The 19,210-nt window shown below is 33.9% G+C and overlaps 1 protein-coding gene across 3 annotated transcripts in view; it reads left to right on the top strand.

The window, feature by feature from the left end:
• The window catches only part of PHKB (phosphorylase kinase regulatory subunit beta), a 256,778-nt gene that overhangs the window by 149,620 nt on the left and 87,948 nt on the right, over window positions 1-19,210 (top strand). For all 3 annotated transcript variants that reach the window (XM_074211412.1, XM_074211413.1, XM_074211414.1), the window contains 4 exons: window positions 2,814-2,871; window positions 4,571-4,648; window positions 6,290-6,448; window positions 18,732-18,826. In XM_074211412.1, the coding sequence (XP_074067513.1) occupies window positions 2,814-2,871; window positions 4,571-4,648; window positions 6,290-6,448; window positions 18,732-18,826 (390 nt within the window). The remainder of the gene's footprint in view (window positions 1-2,813; window positions 2,872-4,570; window positions 4,649-6,289; window positions 6,449-18,731; window positions 18,827-19,210) is intronic.

Below are 19,210 nucleotides of genomic sequence, written 5' to 3'. Positions count from 1 at the left end.
ATGAATGTCCATCATTTCTGGCTAGGTATATTCTCTCTGTTAGAGTTACAATTCTCAAGATTTATGAGAATCTTTCCCCCACTCCAATACTGAGATATAGACAATTTCAACTTACTGAACTGCATTTTTTCCTTTTACCCCCCCTTTTTTTTTTACCTTTCCTGTGTCTCTTGAACCTCCTGTTTGATGTCCAAATTTTCTGTTTAGCTCTGGTCTTTTCATCAGAAATTTTTGGAATTCTTCCATTTCATTAAATGTCCATCTTTTTCCCTGGAAGAGAAGGCTAAGCTTTGCAGGAAAGTAGATTCTTGGCTGCATTCCAAGCTCCCTTGCTCTTTGAAATATCTCATTCCAGACCCTTCGGTCCCTTAATGTTGACGCAGCCAGGTCCTGCGTGATCCTTACTGTGGCTCCTTGATATTTAAATTGTTTCTTTCTGGCTGCTTGCAGGATTTTCTCTTTTATCTGATAATTCTGGAGTTTGGCCACAACATTCCTTGGTGTTTTCATTTTAGGATCATTTTCTGGTGGGGATAATACTACTAATTTGCCCTCCGATTCCATATCAGGGCAGTTTTCCATCACTAGATCCTGTAATATTAAGTCCAGGCTTTTTTTCTCTTCAATGTTTTCAGGAAGTCCTATAATTTTCAAGTTGCCCCTCCTCGATCTATTCTCAAGGTCAGTGGTTTTGTTGATGAGGTATTTTACACTTGCTTCTTTTTTTTTCTATTTTTTGATTTTGTTGAACTGACTCTTGCTGTTTCATGGAGTCATTAGTTTCTGTAGACTCCATTCTTTTTTGGGGGGAGGAGTTTTCTTCATTAACCTTTTGCAACTCCTTTTCCAATTGGTCAATTCTACTTTTGAAAGAGCTTTCCATTTGCCCAGTTGAGGTTTTGAGAGAATTAATTTCTTTTTGCATTTGCTTATTTGAGGATCTGAGAGAATTATTCTCATTTTGTATTGGTCCAATTGATGATCTGAGAGATTTATTCTCCTTTTGTATTTGTCCAATTGTACTTTCTAAGGTTTCATTTTCTTGTTGGAGGGTATTAATTGTCTCTCCCAAATTTTTAAGCTCCTTCCTTATTTCTTCAAGGAAGTTTTTCTGTGCTGGAGGCCAGATTGTATTCTCCTCAGAGGTTCCAGGTCTCTCTGAGTTAGGGTCTTTCCTCCAGGAATTTTTCTATGGATCCACCTTTCCACTGACCCTTCTTCATTTTGCTAAGACCTTTAGTTGGGTGTGGGGGCAGGGCTGGTTCACTGGGGCTTGGAATCACTAAAGGCTTTACTCACTGAGTGCAGTTTCTCTGGCTGGCCAGTAGGAGGTGTTGGTTGCTATCTCTGGAGTGTCTGTGACCTTGATTGAGGCCTTTTCCCTTTGCTTGAAGGGAGGGATTGGAGCTATTGAATTCTTTTGCCTTCAGTCAATGGTGGGCTTCACCCTAACCTAAGGTCATTCCTCAGCTGGTCTGGTTCTTCTGCTCACACACCTGGGCCTGAGGCAGAAGTAGTTTGCATTTGTTTGTTTGGGAAGAGGCCTCAGCTGCAATGGAGGCGTGGACTCAGAGTTCCTCAGACCAGAGGAGCCCAGGGATGGTGTCTGTAGCTCTCCTGCACCAGAACTCTCCCCCAGCCCCATCCCCAAGCTCCAGGGGGATAGTACCAACACCAGTGCCTCAGCTCCCCTGCCGACCCAAGCTCCTGTTGTCCAACCCCACTGCTGATCCAACAGGCCTGGCTCTCGGGCCCTCTGACTCCTGGTTTCAATTCAGCTTTTAATCTGGCTGATCTGGGGCTGATCCTCCCTCTGAGCCCAGACTCACCCGCCGAATTCGGCCAAAGCTGCTGCCAGAGACAAATCCTGAGGTAGATGTTCTTTCTCCTGGCTTTTCTTTCTGGGTTTTGTTGGTCAGATTTCTTTTAAGAGGCTTGTTTCATGTGATAGATGGGGTAGAGATCAGGAGACTTTAGAACTGTGCCTGTCTTCTCTCCGCCATCTTGACCGGAAGTCCACATCTCCCTTTAAAGTATAATGCCTTGAATATATTTAGTTTTGTATTCTTTCCTTGAGGTAAAATACATATATACATATGGGCATCTTTTTTATTCCTTACCTGATAGGATTCAAACCTTTAAAATTCAGTGATAGCTAATTCATATTTTCTTTACTGACCCTCACTATCATAGTTTCAGAAGACTGAATTTCCTGAAAAAAAGAAACAATATGGAGACTTGAGAATCAGTGTGAGAGAGGTGGTCAGGAGTTTGCTTTAATAGAGTAAAAAGTGATTGAATACAGGACAGGGTTATCTTTCTTCTTCTCATCAGTGAAGATGGCACATTTAGAGAATGTTCAAGTAACATTTTACCTTCCTGATTTGTTTAGAAATAAAATTACCACTTTGGGAAAAAATCAGTATGCATTGAACTTTGAAGAAAAGTAGATGTTATTTATCATTTTATTTAATTTCACAGCTGGCTACAGTTTGACTGTATTAAAAGAATTTTTTGTGTGTGCTTTCTTGATTTTTAATATTTATCCATTTAATTTTCCACTTATCTTTTAAACACCTTTTTAGTATTTCAATTTCAAATATTTCTGGTACCAATTTAAATAGCCTTATTTTGATCATTGAACTTATAAGAAATTGGATTAATTTTAAATAATTAAATGTCTTTACTAAAATTGGTCAAATTTCAGAATTGTTTAAAAAGTGAATATGTATTCATGTGCATGACAAATAATATGATATGTAACCTTGATGGGAGATTCTAGTGATTCAAATAATGAATTATTCTTTTTTTAGCTCTTTGATGGCATTGAATGTGAATTTCCAATTTTTTTCCTTTACATGATGATTGATGGTAAGTGATAATTTTTAATCTATAGCATATATAATTGACCTGTAAGAAAAGTGCAATTAAATATGACCTTTTGGCCCTAACAAAATTTTGCTCATTATGAGACACTTCTTTTCAACAGAATAATAATTTTTTAATCTTGCTGTTAATAGATTTTGGTTTTTTATCACTTTTACTTCTGAATATATCCCTTCAGTTCCTTTATCTAGAGAATCATGACTTAAAAAATGAAAGAGGGAGGAAAAAGCAGTTCAGTCAATTCTATCATGTGCAGTATTCCACACCTAAAGTGCCCCATGTCTGCAAAGATTGGAGAAAGATGCATTTTCTTCCCTCTCATCCAGGACCATATTTGGTTCTTGACACTTTAAAAAATATTTTTAGTGACTATTTTTAACCTTATTATCATTTGCTAATGTTGAAGTCTATCTTATAATGAAGAGTGAAGCAAAGTACAAATGTTGAATTAACCAGATATAACAATATGTTTATCATTTCACATCTGTAGCTCACTGCATCTCTACTCAGTAGAATTGCTGTTTGAGACTTTTTTCTTTTCTTGTATTTATTGAGGCTAAAGGCTATATGATAGTTATGATATGATATTATTTATATATATGGAATGAAGAAATCCTTGACATTGGAAATCATACTAATCCTATACTATTGTTAGTCTTTGCCAAAAATCAGTCTCCTAGATCTTGAACTGGAAGAAATTGTTAAAGCCATTTAATACACCCCAATATTTTATGAATGAAAAACTGAAACTGAAGAGATTAAGCCATTTGATCAAAGTCAGTGATCTGCATTCAGTCTAAAAGATACATTGCACAATACAGAGAAAACAGTATCTGTATACTCATATAATATGCATTTACAATTCCCTAACAAGCACTATGAGAATAAACTCTTTTAACACTTTAAAATTTAACAACACAATAAATACACCTAAGTAATTAAAAAAAAAGACACAAATCTTTATACATAGGCAGGAAGTCTGTGCTGGAATATGAACCTAGCTCCTCTGACTCTAGAGCCAGTACTTTATAATGTACCATATTGTCTTTCTTCCCCAGTCCCATATCATGACATAGAGGATTAGCTTGCCTTTTAGATGACTAAGCCAGTAAATCAAAAATTCTGTCAGGTTCTACCAATATGAAAAAGCCTTGATTATCCTTTCGTTGATAGATTAGATATATATCTTCTGTAGATTACCCCAGCTAAGTTTAGATAGGCTGATTACTAACTTGATTATTAAAAATGCTTTTCTTTTTTCCAGTTTTAGCACTCATGACAACTATCTAGAAAGGCAGAAAGAGGTTGTGATCTGATTAGTGGAGGGAGTTTCCATACCACGTATTCCATTCTATGTATTATTTGAATTGTGTATAATATTAACATACATGATATAAATGCAGTGAAGTTTCCATGCATTAAAATTCACTTTTTAAATCTTAAATTTAAAAAAATTCACTTTTAAATCTTAAAAAAAATCACTTTTTAAATCTTCAGGTGGCTTCCTAAAATAAATTTCCTTTTTAAAAAACTTTTAATATTTATAGTTTCAGTTTCAAACCTGTAATTTTACTTTGCAGAACATTATACATTTTGGTAATAATATAACTGTGTCACTAATTGTATTAAATTGGTCTGATATTTATTTATTTAAATGTAGAAGTTATGTGATTCTGTCCTTTAGGAGTTTTTAGAGGAAATCCTGAACAAGTAAAGGAATACCAGGATCTTCTGACTCCAGTCCTTCATCAGTCAACAGAAGGTACAACTTTATTTCCTGCTTGAGATCTCCTCTTTATCCAATTTTCATCAAATTGATTTTAAAGTATATTGATAATATGAGAAAGAATATGCTGCCTTAAATATGACTGTTGTAGCAACTTAAAATGGAAAAAAACCAACTACGGTCTCTTGAATTCCTTATGAGAAGAACGAAGTCAAATCTTAGCAGTAAAGACTAATTTTAGCTTTGGAATTATCACGCCATAATCCTGAAAGTCTGGGAATCTTTATGATTTGCTGGCTTATTGTATATTCACTGGTATCTTCACCAAATAATTTGTCACTTAAATGTATATTTGGCTAAAACTTAACACATCCAACTTTGTGTAGGCCTATTCAGAGGAATCTCCTTGAACAAAGTATATGTTTACTCTCACAATCCTTTCTTTCTTCCACACATTTAAAGCTCATTCTGGAGAATTTTGAGAAAATAATATTCTGAACATATTTTACAATGGCCAGTCTTTTTACTCTTTGATTTTTGGTCTTATTTTTTCTGTTACCAGAAACTTCCTATTGGATGATTGCACAATGTGGTTTCATTTTTTTTGTTCAAAAACAAAGTCTTTTTAGAAAGTAATGGGGTTGGTTTTCTTGTATGCCTCCCTTTACCCCCCTTACACTACAATAAGATATCTGAAATGTTTTAAAAGGTATTAATATGATTTTAACACAGTGATATGCTCAGTCCTCATATTCAAAATTATTATTTATTCAACATGATTTCACTTATTGTATTATATAAATTAATAATATTAGTGGTTTTTTGAAATTCAATGGTTTAAAAATTCAGAGAAAGTCCATTGATTTTGTTTATTATGTATTGGGCCCTCCATAGATCATCATTAACTTTCCTCATATATGTTTGTAAAAGATCTGAGATGTCCTTGTTGATGACATAGGTTTTAATAAAAAAATAGAGGCATGGGATTTTAGGAAGATCTTGAAGTGAATGCAATCTTAGAACAATTAAATTCTTGACATACTTTTCACATCTTTATAATTTCCTACAATTATGGTAATTTTTTTCATGTAATAGCTGGAGATCCTCCTCACCATGATTTTTGTACTTTCAAGTAAAATTACTTTAGAAAAGACTTATTGAATCCTTGTCTATACGGCCTTTTGTTGGGTTTTTTTCCCTCCTCTGTGATACTAAATGGTGGGTAAAAGACTTTAAGTTTAAATGAGAATTTCTTCTCTGAGAAATGTTTCAGTTATAATTCTTCATTTAAGATGGGAGAGGATCTCACTTATGAAGATTCCCTGGACTAATCCTATTTAAAATAGTGTTTTCCTTCCTTCTATTCATGTTTGTTATTCTGTGTATTGTTGTTAAAAGAAAAAAATATTAAAAGATATTATCCTCATCTTGCTTGGTAAGGAGCTGTATATGCAGCATATGTGTTATTTTAGTACTCTGATACTATTTTGTCTGTATTTTGTAATGCATTTTTTAGACTGAAACCAGATTGTAGACAGTCATTCATCTTATTGAATTTTGGCTATCACATGTACTCCCTTTTAACTCTCCCCTTCTAAAACCATTTTCACTTTACAAAGATTGAATGGCATAGAAGGAAACTTTTTTTATGTGACTGTTTATTTTTAAACTCTGAAGGGTATCCTGTTGTACCAAAGTATTATTATGTGCCAGCTGACTTTGTGGAATCTGAGAAGAAAAATCCTGGTAGTCAGAAGAGATTTCCTAGCAACTGTGGGCGTGATGGAAAATTTTTTCTTTGGGGACAAGCCCTTTATGTCATTGCAAAACTTCTAGGTAAGTAGAAGAGGAAAGAAAGATCAATATTTTTTTCTCTTTATTGTCCAAAATTTGCATCAGACATATTCCTTATCAATATTTTTCTTGTTTACTGTTTATATACTCCTCCTGCTACATGCTCTTTCCTCTTTGAGTTTTCCTGACACTAAATCTCTCTTGGTTTTTTCCCTGACTATTCTTTCTCAGCCTCTTGTGGATTTTCAGCCAGGTAACACTCTTCAACTATATGTGTTCCCCCCATCCCCTGCTACCTAAAGCACTGTGTTTCTTGAGTTTTTTTCTCTATATTATCCTACTAGTTATCTCAGTGGCTCTCAAGGGGTCAGTTGTTTCTATGCAAATGATTCCTAGATCTATCTCTGCAACCCAGGGCTCCTAAGCTCCAGTTGCACATTTGACATTTCAAATGGGCCATGTCTTTGGCATCTCAAATTAAATATGTTCAAAACAGAACTCATTATCTTTCCCCCTAATTCTTTGTCTTTCTTAACTTCCAATTTGTTGTTGTTGAGGATATCAGTATCCTCTCAGTCTTCCAGGTTGGCAACTTCAGCCTCCTCACTTGACTCCTCCCTTTTATTCAACTTACATATCCAATCTCTTCATGACATCTTATATGTTATTTTGCTCTTTTAGCTTTTGCAGCTCAAATTCATCTTCTTTGAAAGGCCTTTAGTGATAGATAGTATCTTTTAAGAGTTTAATATTTTCTTGGAAGTCATGAATTTATGATTTGACATTTTTCTCATTTGTGCCTTTAGTTAATCACATCAAAAGGAATTGAATGATGGATAACTAACTAGTTTGATATATTTCATCATAGCAGTCCCCTTGGTAGCTAAAAGGCTCTATCACTTGGAGTTCTATGAAAATTCTATGAAATTGTAATTCTATGAAAATTCATTGTGTGGAATATCTTAAGAATCCAAGAAGCTGATCAGAATTCTTGGGGCATTTGTGAATGAAAGATAGTTTGGTGAACAGATAAAAGCCATCTGTTGGATTTTCATCTTACTGTATTACAACTTGTTGAAAAATCACAATGGTTTTTAGTGTTTTTATCAAAGGGGCTCTCATTTTTGGAGGTGACAAGCCTTTGTAGAAGATGACAAATGATGAGAAAAGGTAATTGGAAGCCTTGTTGCTGAATCATACAACTTGTACAACTGCTTTCCCTGTGAAACACTATTGTCTGTCTCTGTTCTCTCCAACATTAGAGCATAAGTGCTAGATTTGTTTGTACTCTAAGAATAATTGTTTTCAGTTTCTTCTTTATATTCCATTAGGGAAATATATTTCAAAGCCTAGATTTTCAGTTTGAATATTACATTACAGAAATGTGTGGAAAATAATATTTAAGTTAGCCTGACACAAGCTCACTAATGCAGAGCAAATTGAGTTAATGCTTTGCATTCTGCCCTTTCCTTGCTATACTTGTTGGGGATTGGTATATTTAAATAATGCTAATTAAAGGACCTGTGGGAAAATTCTCCATGCTTATTCTTCTAGGAAGGGATCAGGTCACACACAAAAGACTTTCATGTTATTAATAGAACTTCTTTTTATTTAATGCAGCAACAAAGCCAGGAAAAATTTTTGTACATGAAACAACATACTAAAAAATACTAACTTGAAAAATTTAATTGTAATATAGGTTGCAACTGTTATTTCAGTGAATTAGTACAGTTTCAGTGAATTAGTAAATCCTTATTACTTGAGAGAGTCCACTAATTTGGTGTTTGAAGTTGGTTAAAGTTTAGTTTTACACTATTTAATAGTATCAACAAGATAAAGGTGAGTAATGTAGCTTTTAACACTGTTGGCTATTTTACAACCATCTATTTGTAGACCACTCAGTATTCCTAGGTATAAATAATAGCATGAAGAATTTTACTTGTTAGTTTAGTACTGAGAATTGGAAATCAGGATTTAGGATTTGTATTCTAAATACCTTAGCTCTCACTTTCCTCTATTATACTCAGTTTAAATAGCTAATTTGTTATTTAGCAAGATAAGAATTTTTTTATCATCCCAGTTTCTGGGTAAAATTGGTTGATATTTTTTGAGAACTGAATTGAGTCCATCCTTGATTAACCAAATTCAGTTTCCTTGTAACACCCTCATTATTCAGTTGAAGAAACTAAGCCCCAAAGAGGGGAAATGACTTGGTCTAACTCATAACTGACAAAGAAACCAAGTATTCTATTTCCAGGGCTCTTTTCACTATGTGTTACATTGACCAAAAAAAATTAAAAAAAAATTTCTCTGGCCTATTTTCTGCTAATGAGCATTGCCAAATTTAACTAAATTGAGCCTTAGACCCTAAAGTTAATATCCATAACTATATCCATACTTAAAGACTTTAGTGTGGTAAGATTGACAACAGTTTTCATTTCCTGATATGGCATTTGAGAATCCAGACTTGCCTCACTACTATGATGTTATCTTAGCTACTTTCCTTTCAACTCTTATTTTATATTACTTCTTTTACTATACTTTTTTATATGACAAGTTCACTGATCTACTTTTTGTCCCTAAAATACCTCTCTTCTGCATTTATATCTGCTCACATTTTTTTCCTAATACCTAGAAAATTTCATGATTTCCTACCTAGAACTGAAAGTCCAACTTCACTACTACTTCCTTTATTATCTTCTATGATTTTCAGGATTTATAAGGATTTTTCCCTTCAGGCATCAGATGATACTTTGTATTGAACCTCTTTAATGTACTGATCATGGGATCTCATTTTATAATTTCTATATTTAATCTCTTTTCTTGCTGTAAGTTCCATGAGGTTTGAGGATCATGTTTTAGTTAATATTATATTTTCCTCAGTCCCTACCATAAAGCTTGATGCATAAAATATTGCATCTATTGGGAAAGCTAGGTAGAATCTGGTTCAGTCTTTTGGCAAAATGATATAGGTTACCATTTCTGGTATAAAGCTCTAAATTTCATGTGTACTTTTTAGGGGTTGGTATATTTCTAAGTTATATAATTAGAAGAAACTACCAGTAATTTGAATTTTTTTCCTTTTTTATAGTATATTGGAATTTTAGAGCATTGTCCATAATAAAGTAGGAAAATAGTTTAGTAAAATCTTGGTATGAATATATATTGAAAAGCAAAGTCATTCATAAGAATAATTCTTTTTAAAAATGTTTTTCTTTTTTCTTTTCTTTTTTTCACATTACTATAATAGTCATGTTGTAAAGTAAGCATAATTCCTCCCTGCCCTCCCCCCCACAAAGAAAGAGAAACCTCAAGAAAAATAAAATGAGAGAACAAAAGTATATTTCTGTTTGTATTCAGATACCATCATCTCTGTCTTTGGGATGGATAGCATTCTTTATCATAAGTTCATCAGAGAAATTGCTTCAATATTTTTTCCCACAGTTGCTATTGCTAGTTGTATTTCCCACCATCCTATTCCTCCCCACCCCCATTTATTCTATTCTCTCTCTCCTTTCACTCTTGCCCCCTTCAAAAAATGTGTTGTGTCTGACTACCCTCTCCCGTGATCTTCCCTCTCTTCTATTGCCCACATCCTCCTCTCCCCTCCCCCTGTCCCCTTTCTCCCAACCCTTTTCTCTCCTATTTTCCTTTAGGATAAGATAGATTTTTATACCCAATTGAGTGTGTATATTATTTTCTCTCTGAGGCACTTCTGATGAGAGTGAAGGCTTACTCACTCCCCCTCATCTTCCTCCACTGCAAAAGTTTTTCTTACCTCTTTTATGTGAAATAACTTAACCCATTCTAGTCTCCTTTCCCTTTATCTTGGTACATTCCCTTCTCTCCCATTAACTCCATCTTTATAATATATTAAACCTTCATATTCAGCTCCCTCCTGTGCCTTGTCTATATATCCATCTTCTAATTGACTTAATAAATTAGAAGGTTCAAATGAGTTATCAGTATCATCTTCCCTTGCAGGAATACAAGCAATTCAACATCATTAAATTGGTCATAATTTGCCCTTCCCATCCACCTTCTCTATGTTTCACCTGAGTCCTATACTTGAAGATCAGACTTTCTGTTTAGCTCTGGTTGTTTCAACAGGAAAGTTTGGAAGTCTCCTATTTCATGGAATAACCATCATTTCCTGATATGGCATTTGAGAATTCAGACTTGCCTCAATACTATGATGTTATATCATCTACTTTCCTTTCAAGTCTTATTTTAAATAGTTTCTTTTACTACAAGTTCTCTGCTCTACTCTTTTCTGCATGTATTCATGAAAGAGAATGTTTGCTTTTTTTGGGTAGTTGATTCTCGGTTGTAATCCAAGCTCTTTTGCCTTCTGAAATATCATATTCACTTAATATTAAAGCTGCTAAATCCTGTGTATTCCTGACTTTAGCTCCACAATATGTAAATTGATTCTTTCTGGTTGCTTGTAATATTTTCTCCCTGACTTGGGAGTTCTGGAATTTGGCAATAATATTCCTTGGCTAAATATTTCATTGTGGGCTTTCTTACAGAAGGTGATCAGTGGATTCCTTCAATTTCTATTTTACCCTCTGCTTCTAGGATATAGGGCAATTTTTTCGGATTATTTCTTGAAAAATGGAAGACTAGGGTCTATTCCTGGTCATGACTTTCAGGTAGTTCAATAATTTTTAAATGATCTCTCTTGAATCTATTTTCCAGGTCAGTTGTTTTTTCAATGAGATATTTCACATTTTCTTCTAGTTTTTCCATTCTTTTGGTTTTGTATTATTGTTCTTGATTTTTCACAAAGTCATCAGTTTCCCTTAGCTTCATTCTATATTTTAAGCAATTATTTTCTTCATAGGGCTTTTCCATCTGACCAATTCTACTTTTTCAGGCATTCTTCTCCTCATTGAGCTTTTAGACAACTCTTCTCATTTGACCTAAACTGGTTTTTTAAGATGTTATTTTCTTCAATGTTTTTAAATCTCCTTCAGCAAACTGGTGACTTGGTTTTCATGATTTTCTTACATCACTTTCATTTATCTTCCTAATTTTTTCTCTACCTCCTTTACTTGATTTTCAAAATATTTTTTGTATTTGTCTGTAGCCTGAAACCATGTCATATTCTTCTTGGAGGCTTTGGATACAGAAGCTTTGACTTTGATGTCTTATGAGTGTGTGTTTTGATCCTCCATAGGACCAAAGTAGTTGTCTATGATCAGATTTTTTTCTTCTGTTGTTTTCTCATTTCCCCCATTCTGACTTGATTTTGGCTCTTTGTTAAGGTAGGGCTCTGTTTCGGGTGGGGGGGATGCAATATCCCAAGCTTTTGAGGGTTTCTGGTATTATGAGAGGTCTTCAAGGTCTTATGAGAGGTTCTGCCCACTCTCCTGGCCTATTCTTTGGTCTGTGGATGACCACAAGCACTCCCCTCTGCCCTGGAACTGTGAGAAGGGTCCCTGTTCCTCTATGGCAGTATGGGGCCTGGACTGCGACCTAAATTTGAGTATGGGCAAAGCAACAGAATCCTACCTCAGAGATAGCAACAAGACCTCTGCAGTCTCCTCTGACCCTCCTACCATCTGTGGACTGAGTGCTCTGGGTGACTCCCTAGGTCTGGTCCTGATCCCCGGGGCCTGGGGCTGCATGGAGGCCTGCGCTGGGCTGCGTTCCATACTCACTCTGGTGCAGGAGTTTTCCTGCAGCCCTTTCAAGTCATCCTTGACAATCCTTGGACTGAGAGGTCTGGAAACCGCTCCTACTGTCATGGGTGCAAGGGCCTCCAGGGACCCAGGTGTCTCATGGACTGTTCCTGGATGACAGAAACCACTTTGCTCTGGGGCTAGCTAGGCACAATCTGGGCTGTGCTGTGTCCCTTTCTAACCCCAGTATAACAGACCCTTCCCTCTGATCTTCTAGGTTGTCTTGAAGTGGAAAAATATTTCACTTAGTCTTTCTATGGGTTCTGACACTCTAGAATTTGTTTAGAGTTACTATTTAAAGGTATTTGGAGTGGTCTGGAGGAGAGCTTCTTGGATTTCCTTCCTTCACTCTGGCATCTTGGCTCTACCTCCCATAAGAATAATTCTTTTAAAATAACCTTATAAGTTGTGAGTTGATATATAAAAGGTCTTTTATGATTTTTCCTAGACCTCCCTCCTGAAATTCCTTTGTGCATAATTTTATTTATTTGTATGTGTGTATGTTATATTTATACCTTCCCTTAGTACAATGCTGGTCCTCTGTTAAAGACAGTTTTGTTCATGTATTTGAATTACCAATGACTTTCACATCGTAGGGATTTAGTAAATATTCATTAGATTGCATGAATTCCTTAATTTTCAGAAAGAGAACCAGCTTTGGAGAGTGTGAATACTGCTTATAGTCATACAATTAGTTCAGGGCTGTCATAAGAAAACTGGAACTTAACTCTTCTAACTCTCAGTAATATATTCTCTTCATTAGATCTAATGCCTTTTAAAATTCATAGTAATTATAATACAAAATACAGTTTGGGATGAAGAAAGCAAATTCTCTTGATTGGATTTTATGGCAATTACTAAGTAAGGTCATATTCATTGAAATAAGGTTGATAATTTTTCTAGTACATATTCTACTAAAGTCTCAGTTAATAAAAGCCATTGATTAACCTTGAGTTCTAGTACATATTCTACTAAAGTCTCAGTTAATAAAAGCCATTGATTAACCTTGAGTTTTGCTTTCTTCTTTTAGGTATGAAAATGAGAAGGTAAAAGTTAAGAAAATAAAATGTAATGGTATTTAGTCTCAAACTTCCTCAAAATATTCTGTGATCAGTACCTCTCCAACACTGTTTCCTCCATGGAAACATGGCTAGAGATTTTTTTGGGGGGCAGTAGAATTTATGTTCAGAACTTTGACCCCAAACACTGCACAATCTTTAGTCATTGAAGAATAAATTATTCTTATTAAACTTTATAAAAGCAGGAGTGTAGATTTTGAAACCTTTTATTCATCAAGGGCAAAAAAACAGTGGGCTTTCTGGAATTAGCTAATTAACCTCTCAGTGAAACCCAAGCAACTTTCTAAAATTTCGTAGACAGATTACCCAGTCTAAATTGTTGGACTGCATTTTTGTACTGTTATTACTACCATATCATCACTGAAACCACAGATCTGGATTCTGCCTTTCCACAAACAAAAAATATCAAACCACCTCAATCAATCAATAAGCATTATAAATGCCTGCTATGTAATGGCATTGTGTTGAGCACTGGACTGATCATCTATTACATAAATTTAATAGGAGCATCAATCTTTCTAACTTTTCCTTATTTCCTAATGAGAACTGGAGCTATATATTCATATATTCTAATGATATACTTTTTTATATATACAAAAAAAGTTCAAAACCAGAATGCTTGGAGAATAGCAGATTGCAATTATTTGAATTTTCTAGTTAACAGCATTAATCAGAAAGATTCTGCCTTTTGCAAATCTCTACTGCTCCTTCTGTATATTATGAGTAGATTTTACACTTGTCCCCAAGATCAAATCAACAAGTATTTATTAAGTGCCTACTTTTTGTTTGTCACTGTGTAAAATAGTCTCTTCTTTTAAGGAGCTTACAGTCTAATGCAGAGATGACATGCAGATAATTATGTACCAACAAGATACATGCAGGATAAATTAAAAATAATCTCATGGGAGAGGCACTAAGATTAAAAGACCTAATTCAGTTTTGCAAAGGGTGGGACTTCAGTTGAAACTCAAAAGAAGCCAGAGAAACCAGGAGGCAGAGTAGATAAGAGAAAGTCATTGAAATGTTCAGTCAGGGGATGGTGTATCATGGTTGAAGAAAATATTGTTCAAGACATCAGATCAGTTAAATGTGGAATGTATAGGGTAAAGGTTGTCCACTGATCTTTGAATCATACTAGGAAGTTATGTTGTTCATGGTCACACAGTTTGTTTTTATTGAAGGAATGACTTGAACCCAGGTCTTCCCCACTCCAAGACCAACTCTCTTATCCATGCTACTATATTGCATCTAGGTACTAGATATTTATGTCTTTTGTGTAGGAACTTAGTAAGAATTTATTTCATGGTATATTTCTATTTGTTTCACATCCCCTAGTAGACTACAAGTTTCATAAAGAAACTCCTCCAGTTTTGGCACATTAACTATGCAAACAGTAGATACTACATGAATGCTTATTGCTTTGGAATAAGGGAATGGAAGTTCTTTTTTAGTTAAAAATATAAATATAAGCAACAACTACCCACTTTATTAATCATTTCTGTTCCAACTCTTTCTAAGTCATTTGTTCAGACTCTTAGAAGATAATTTCTCATTAAAATAATGGTCTAAAAGACTATTACCTTTAATTTTTAAAAAAGTTATTATGTAATTTTGCTATCTCTTAGAATTTATTTTTCCTTAAAGATATGATTTCTATCTTAACACATTCAATTTTGATCATTGTATAGCATGGAAACAATGTAAAGAATATCAGACAGCCGGCGGGGGGGGGGGGGGTGTAGGGGAAAGGGAAGCGAGATTAAGGGGAAAATTAAAAAATTCAAAAATAAATAAATTTTTTAAAATAAATAAAAATAATGGTCTAAATGGTTAAGCTCCCATTTAGCCTGTAGAAACCTACTGACTTGGTGATATCTGCTTTATTTACTACTATTGCAGTATAGAATAGTTGTCTTATTTTCTTCTTCCTTTAACCTATGATTGTTTCTATAGTATTTCTTGGGGATTATTCCTCTGTAATTTGGTTTTTCATAATTTTTCTGTTTTTAATTTTGGACAGCACATTTATTAATCCTTACTATTTTTAGTTCATATAGAATGTTTACCACATAGAGGTAAGTAGTTTATTTAGCTTTTTCCAGTAGTCCCTTAGTACCAAGCTCCATTGAATGAAGTTCACAAGACTGCCTAGGTCTAGAATGCCAGTTTTGGAGTGCTAGAAGAAATTATCCAGAATATTCTTAGATGTATTCAGCAGTGCCCAAGAAACAGGTTTTTGATTTATATTTGTCGGTTGACTTTGAATGGAATTTGTTTTGACTATTTCTTAGTTTTAATTGCTAATCATTTAAATGAAAACTGAATGCAAGAAGGAAAGATGTATATTACTAGACTACTGCTTTTTAACAAGTTTTACTTCAGAAATTCTAAACCAAAAGGTAATGATTTCTAAACAGTTTCATTATCTATTTTGTGGGAGCAGAGTGACTGCAGCTGATTTAAGTACAAACTAAACACATAACTTTCTTAGTACTAACAAAATTTAGTTAAACCTCTGTCAGAATCATTTAGTGAAACAAAAAGAAAACAAAAAAACCATACATATTTAATTAAAGAATTATAACAGTTCACATTAATTAAATATATACATAAATGGTTATTTCTCAACATGCTAAAGGATTGGTAGAAGCATAGTATAGTAAAAAGAGCAATGAACTTTTAGTCATATGACTTGGATCAGAATTTCAGTTTGTTGTCTTAAGCAAGTCATTTAGTCATTTCTTCTCTATGAGTTTCAGTTTCTTCATCCCTAAAATGAAAAGGTTGAAATATATCATCTCTAAAGTCTTTTCTAGCTCTACATCTTATTCTGTGGGAAAGAGGTACAAATTAAAAATAGGACTTTCCTCAAGGAGTTTATAAAAACTGCCCCTTTTCTCTGTCCTCTTTTTATATTTTATTGAGGGAAAACTACATTTATAGATAGAAATAAATTTAAATAAACACCGAATATTTTCAACTGCTCTCTATATATTGTTTATTCCTAATTATTTATATCTCATCTCCCCTGCTAAAATATGAACTTCTTGAGGCAGAAATAGCGTTTCTACCTTTCTTTGCATGTCTAGTACTTAGCATAATGTCTAGCACAGAGTAAGAGCCTAATTTACTTATTGCTTGACTTATTGATTGACTGATTTTCTTTTCAAAGAAAAAGAAAATTTTCAAAGAAAAGAAAGTTCTGTGATCAAGTAATAGTTGTAAATAGTGAAGCCCGGGCAGTCTTGTGAACATTAAAAATAGAAAAACATGAAAAATCAACTTATAGAGGAATAACCCCTATGAAATTTTACAGAAACATTCATAGGTTAAAGGAAGAGGAAAATAAGACAACTATTCTATCTTCCTTTTTTACATTAATTTTTCTCCTGTGGAAGAATTTCTTTTTTTTTTTTTGATTACTGAATATTAGTTCCATCTAAGAAACTTCTTAAGAGTTCAAAAAACTAATGACTGGGTGCCTTTAATTTTGCTAACAAAATACCATCCTCACCTAGGATATAAAGTATACTATAGAAAGATTTGCAGTTTCACATAATTTTATAAGCACTTTTGTTAATTTTTCTTTGATTACCTGTTACATTTGTCAGATTTTTATTATTGTATATTCCCACATACATTTATGCAAATAGTTTGAATTCTATATTCAAATGAATTAATAGAGTATGTTTCCTGGCATCATTTGGAACACACTGATTGGCTCTTTTTTCATTGTTCCAGTGGTGCAAGTAGCATAATAAATGAAAAATCTAATTTCTATTGCTAAAAGATTTCAGATAAGCTGAAAATGCACAACTCTGCATGAGTTGTTTTTAATTGTGTATAGATAGACTTTTTTGCTATAATTCTGAATTGAAAACACTGTTCCCATTGTGATGGATGAATCCACTTAGCATAACTTTGTTGAAGCAGAGTGAGTATATCATAGGTATAATTCTAAGAGAATCACGTAAAAGTGTGCTTGTACTTTGAAATTTCCACATCATCTTTTTTAAAGTTAAATTGGTCTTCAGTGCAGTCTCATTTCTCTTCATCTCTATTGATTAGTACTTTTTAAGAACCCATTGTACATATGCCATTTTTAAACTGCCTTTGTAAACTATAAACACCAACAGTCCTTGCTCCTAAGGAGCTAACATTCAATATTCAAAAAACTGTAAGCCCCTTTATTATTGGAATTTAGAGGTTTTCTTTTGTACTCAGTGCTTGTGTTTAGTAGCAACCAAAAATTGTATCACACTTCATTCTTGCTTCTTCTGAAAGGGTCAAGTTCAGCATTGCAAAATCCCAAAACGTTCAAGTGTTGTAAATACCTGCAAATCACTGCTAGGTTTCATTTCATGACATTTTTTGCCCCCTGCAACTTCCTATAATTGAGGTTACATGTCCTTGAAAAAAAATGAGAAAATCAAATTTCTTAAGAAAAGAGAGTTTTCAGGACTTTTAAGGATTTTATGATGAAAATGCAATTTTGAAATATTCATTTCAGCAGTTTGGCAAGTTAATATTATGCTCTGTAACTTCATTTCTGTAATTATGTATGACTCCCACTCAGGTAACTTCAAATGTCTTTATGATTGAACTGTTTATTAAGATGGAAAGATAAGTCTTTTTTTCTTTTCTGATCTGTTAGTTTAGTTGACCAATATTTCTTCCATATTTGTGATTAAAATATCCAGTCTCCCTACTGTCAGAATAGAGAGCTGATTGGTTCCTGAAGGAACAGAAAAATATTGCTATCTTAAAAACTAATGGTTTCAACTTCTGCCTTGGAAGATCCTTTTGTTACCTTGGACACCTCCCTCCTTAGGCCTCATTGTCCTCATATTAAAATGAGGGGGGTTAGACCAAATGACCTCTAAGGTCCTTCTTCTAGCTCTATATTTGTGGGGATAGGAAGCATTATTAGATCTGTAGTTTTGTTATTATAGAGAATTCTCTGATGATGAATCTCCTGCTAATGTAGATTCACATTTTTCTGCAGCTTATAGATTTAGAAATGTTAAGTGACTTAACTAAGATATTAAGTGACTAGACCAGGATTGTATAGTCAGTACTTATCATAAGAAGACATTGACTCGGGTCTTCCTTGCTTCGAGGTCAGCTGTCTTCCACTATGAAGACCTACCCACAGAGTGTCTACTAATGCATACATATAATCCTAGTTAGTTTTGTGCCTTTAATATTTTTGTCATCACTGAGTCATTTCATGTTTTCAAACCTTGAGTCACCTCTGGTCTGAACGGGGAAAGAGTATTGTTATCAGCATATATGTTAAAAGCTGCTTTAGTGTATTTCAACTGCTTTTCCTTTAGATCATAAAAAAAATCAGATGTGGGGGCAGTTAGGTGGCACAGTGCCAGGAGGACCTAAATTCAAATCCAGCCTCAGACACTTAATTACTGAACTGTTTGACTTTGGGCAAGTCACTTAACCCCATTCCCTTGCCAAAAAAAAAGTCAGATGCATGTAGGACATGATGTGCAATTGAAATTTTAGACTCAGATTGATGTAGTAATTTCTTTTCTTTCTTTCTAGCTGATGACTTAATAAGTCCCAAAGACATTGACCCAATCCACAGGTACATCCCTCTTCAGGATCAGCGGAATGTTAGCATGAGATTCTCTAATCAGGTAAGGACTTATTTTTATTACATCATTTTGACACTAATATTATGAATATTAGTGATATTATGAATATATTATATAATGAATATATTATGAATAAAATATTATGAAAGGTTACTTTCAGTAGAGTCCCATAAGATCATTTGGAGGAATTTTGTATTTCTCAAATGATAATAATCATTGTATCTTCTTAAGAAAAAAATATGCCTCCTCTTCTTTAGAGTTAAGTTTTGCTTTTGCTAAGTGAGAAAAAAATATTAAGACAACTTTGGATTTTCTGAGTAGACAGCTCAGTTCACAAGTACAGTAGCAAAAGTATCTAATAATGCAGGCATCTCAGAAAATATACAAAAACCTTTCATTAAGAGATAAGAATGCTTTACATTTCAC

Source organism: Macrotis lagotis, chromosome 1 (assembly GCF_037893015.1).
Source record: "Macrotis lagotis isolate mMagLag1 chromosome 1, bilby.v1.9.chrom.fasta, whole genome shotgun sequence".
Lineage (NCBI taxonomy): Eukaryota > Metazoa > Chordata > Mammalia > Peramelemorphia > Peramelidae > Macrotis > Macrotis lagotis.
Note: the sequence above shows the minus strand (reverse complement) of the source record. Positions and strands in the feature narration are given on the sequence as shown.